The sequence below is a fragment of the Perkinsus marinus genome, assembly GCF_000006405.1.
Source record: "Perkinsus marinus ATCC 50983 genomic scaffold scf_1104296939780, whole genome shotgun sequence".
NCBI classification, from domain to species: domain Eukaryota; phylum Perkinsozoa; order Perkinsida; family Perkinsidae; genus Perkinsus; species Perkinsus marinus.
This window is the reverse complement of record NW_003213070.1, coordinates 1-987: the sequence shown is the minus strand read 5'-3', so window position 1 is coordinate 987 and position 987 is coordinate 1. Positions and strand designations below refer to the sequence as shown.

Below are 987 nucleotides of genomic sequence, written 5' to 3'. Positions count from 1 at the left end.
TTGTTGCCTCTAGGAAAACCGTCATCGTTTCTCGGAACTATCATTTCATTATGCTGCTAATACTCCACCATGAATCATAGTCTATGATTAATTTATGACAAGTTCATCGTTTGAGCTGAGCTTACTAAGCTCAACATGACTCTCTGAGGTTCTTCTGTATGACGGAGATCAAGATTTCATCTGTAACTGGATTGGCTACGAGCACGTGGCGGATGCGATGGAGTGGCCGGGCCGTCAATCTTTCATCAACGCTCCCCGCTATGAGTATGAGGTGAGTCTATTGCCAAACCAACGTTCCGGTATGCACTCCGATTCGTTCGACTCCCCGGACCTTGGTTGATGGCGGCATTTCCCCTCAGGATGATAGCGGAATCTCGATTGGTAAATTCCGCAGTGCCACCTATCAGGAGAGCGGGATGTTCAGCTTCTTCCAAGTAAGATGCTGAAGATTCTGTATAGCATCAAGTTACCAACTTTTGTAGGTGTACCGTGCTGGCCATTTTGTGCCCACCGACCAACCCAAGGCTGCCCTGCTCATGATCAACGATTTCATCTACGGTATTTTCGGACCAGATTCTCCAAGAGCCACACCAGTCGGAGCTCTAGGCGGTTCGTGAACTCTAAGAGCGGTCTCGCACACTTTTCTTTCTGCGAGTCTCTTGGATGTGTATCGAGTGAATCTTCTTGGATAACTTGTTCGATCGATATCATGACTTCTCCCCTCACAAATTGTTCCAAGTTTTCATTATGGCTCGAAATCGTGGATACTCTCGAACGGATGGAGTCCGCGAAGCCATGTCTTATGACTTCTCTGAAGAGCCTTCCGGCTTCCACCCTCCTAAAAAGAAGTTATTGTCCGAAATCTTCTACATGTTGAGTTTTCGAGATAATCTCAATGAGATATCACCCAGCGCCCAAGGAGACGCGCAGCGCGAGACTCGTCGGCAACATAGTGTTGCCAACACTACACCCCATATTCGTAGTGCT

The 987-nt window shown here is 47.6% G+C and overlaps 1 protein-coding gene across 1 annotated transcript; it reads left to right on the top strand.

Moving 5' to 3' along the window:
• Positions 1–359: 359 nt before the first annotated feature.
• Pmar_PMAR004040 (hypothetical protein) lies at positions 360–617 on the top strand (the record flags this gene model as incomplete). The annotated part of the gene is made up of 2 exons (XM_002782305.1): positions 360–434; positions 483–617. Coding segments are annotated over 2 exons (210 nt in total), but the record flags the coding sequence as incomplete, so codon positions are not given.
• Positions 618–987: the final 370 nt, after the last annotated feature.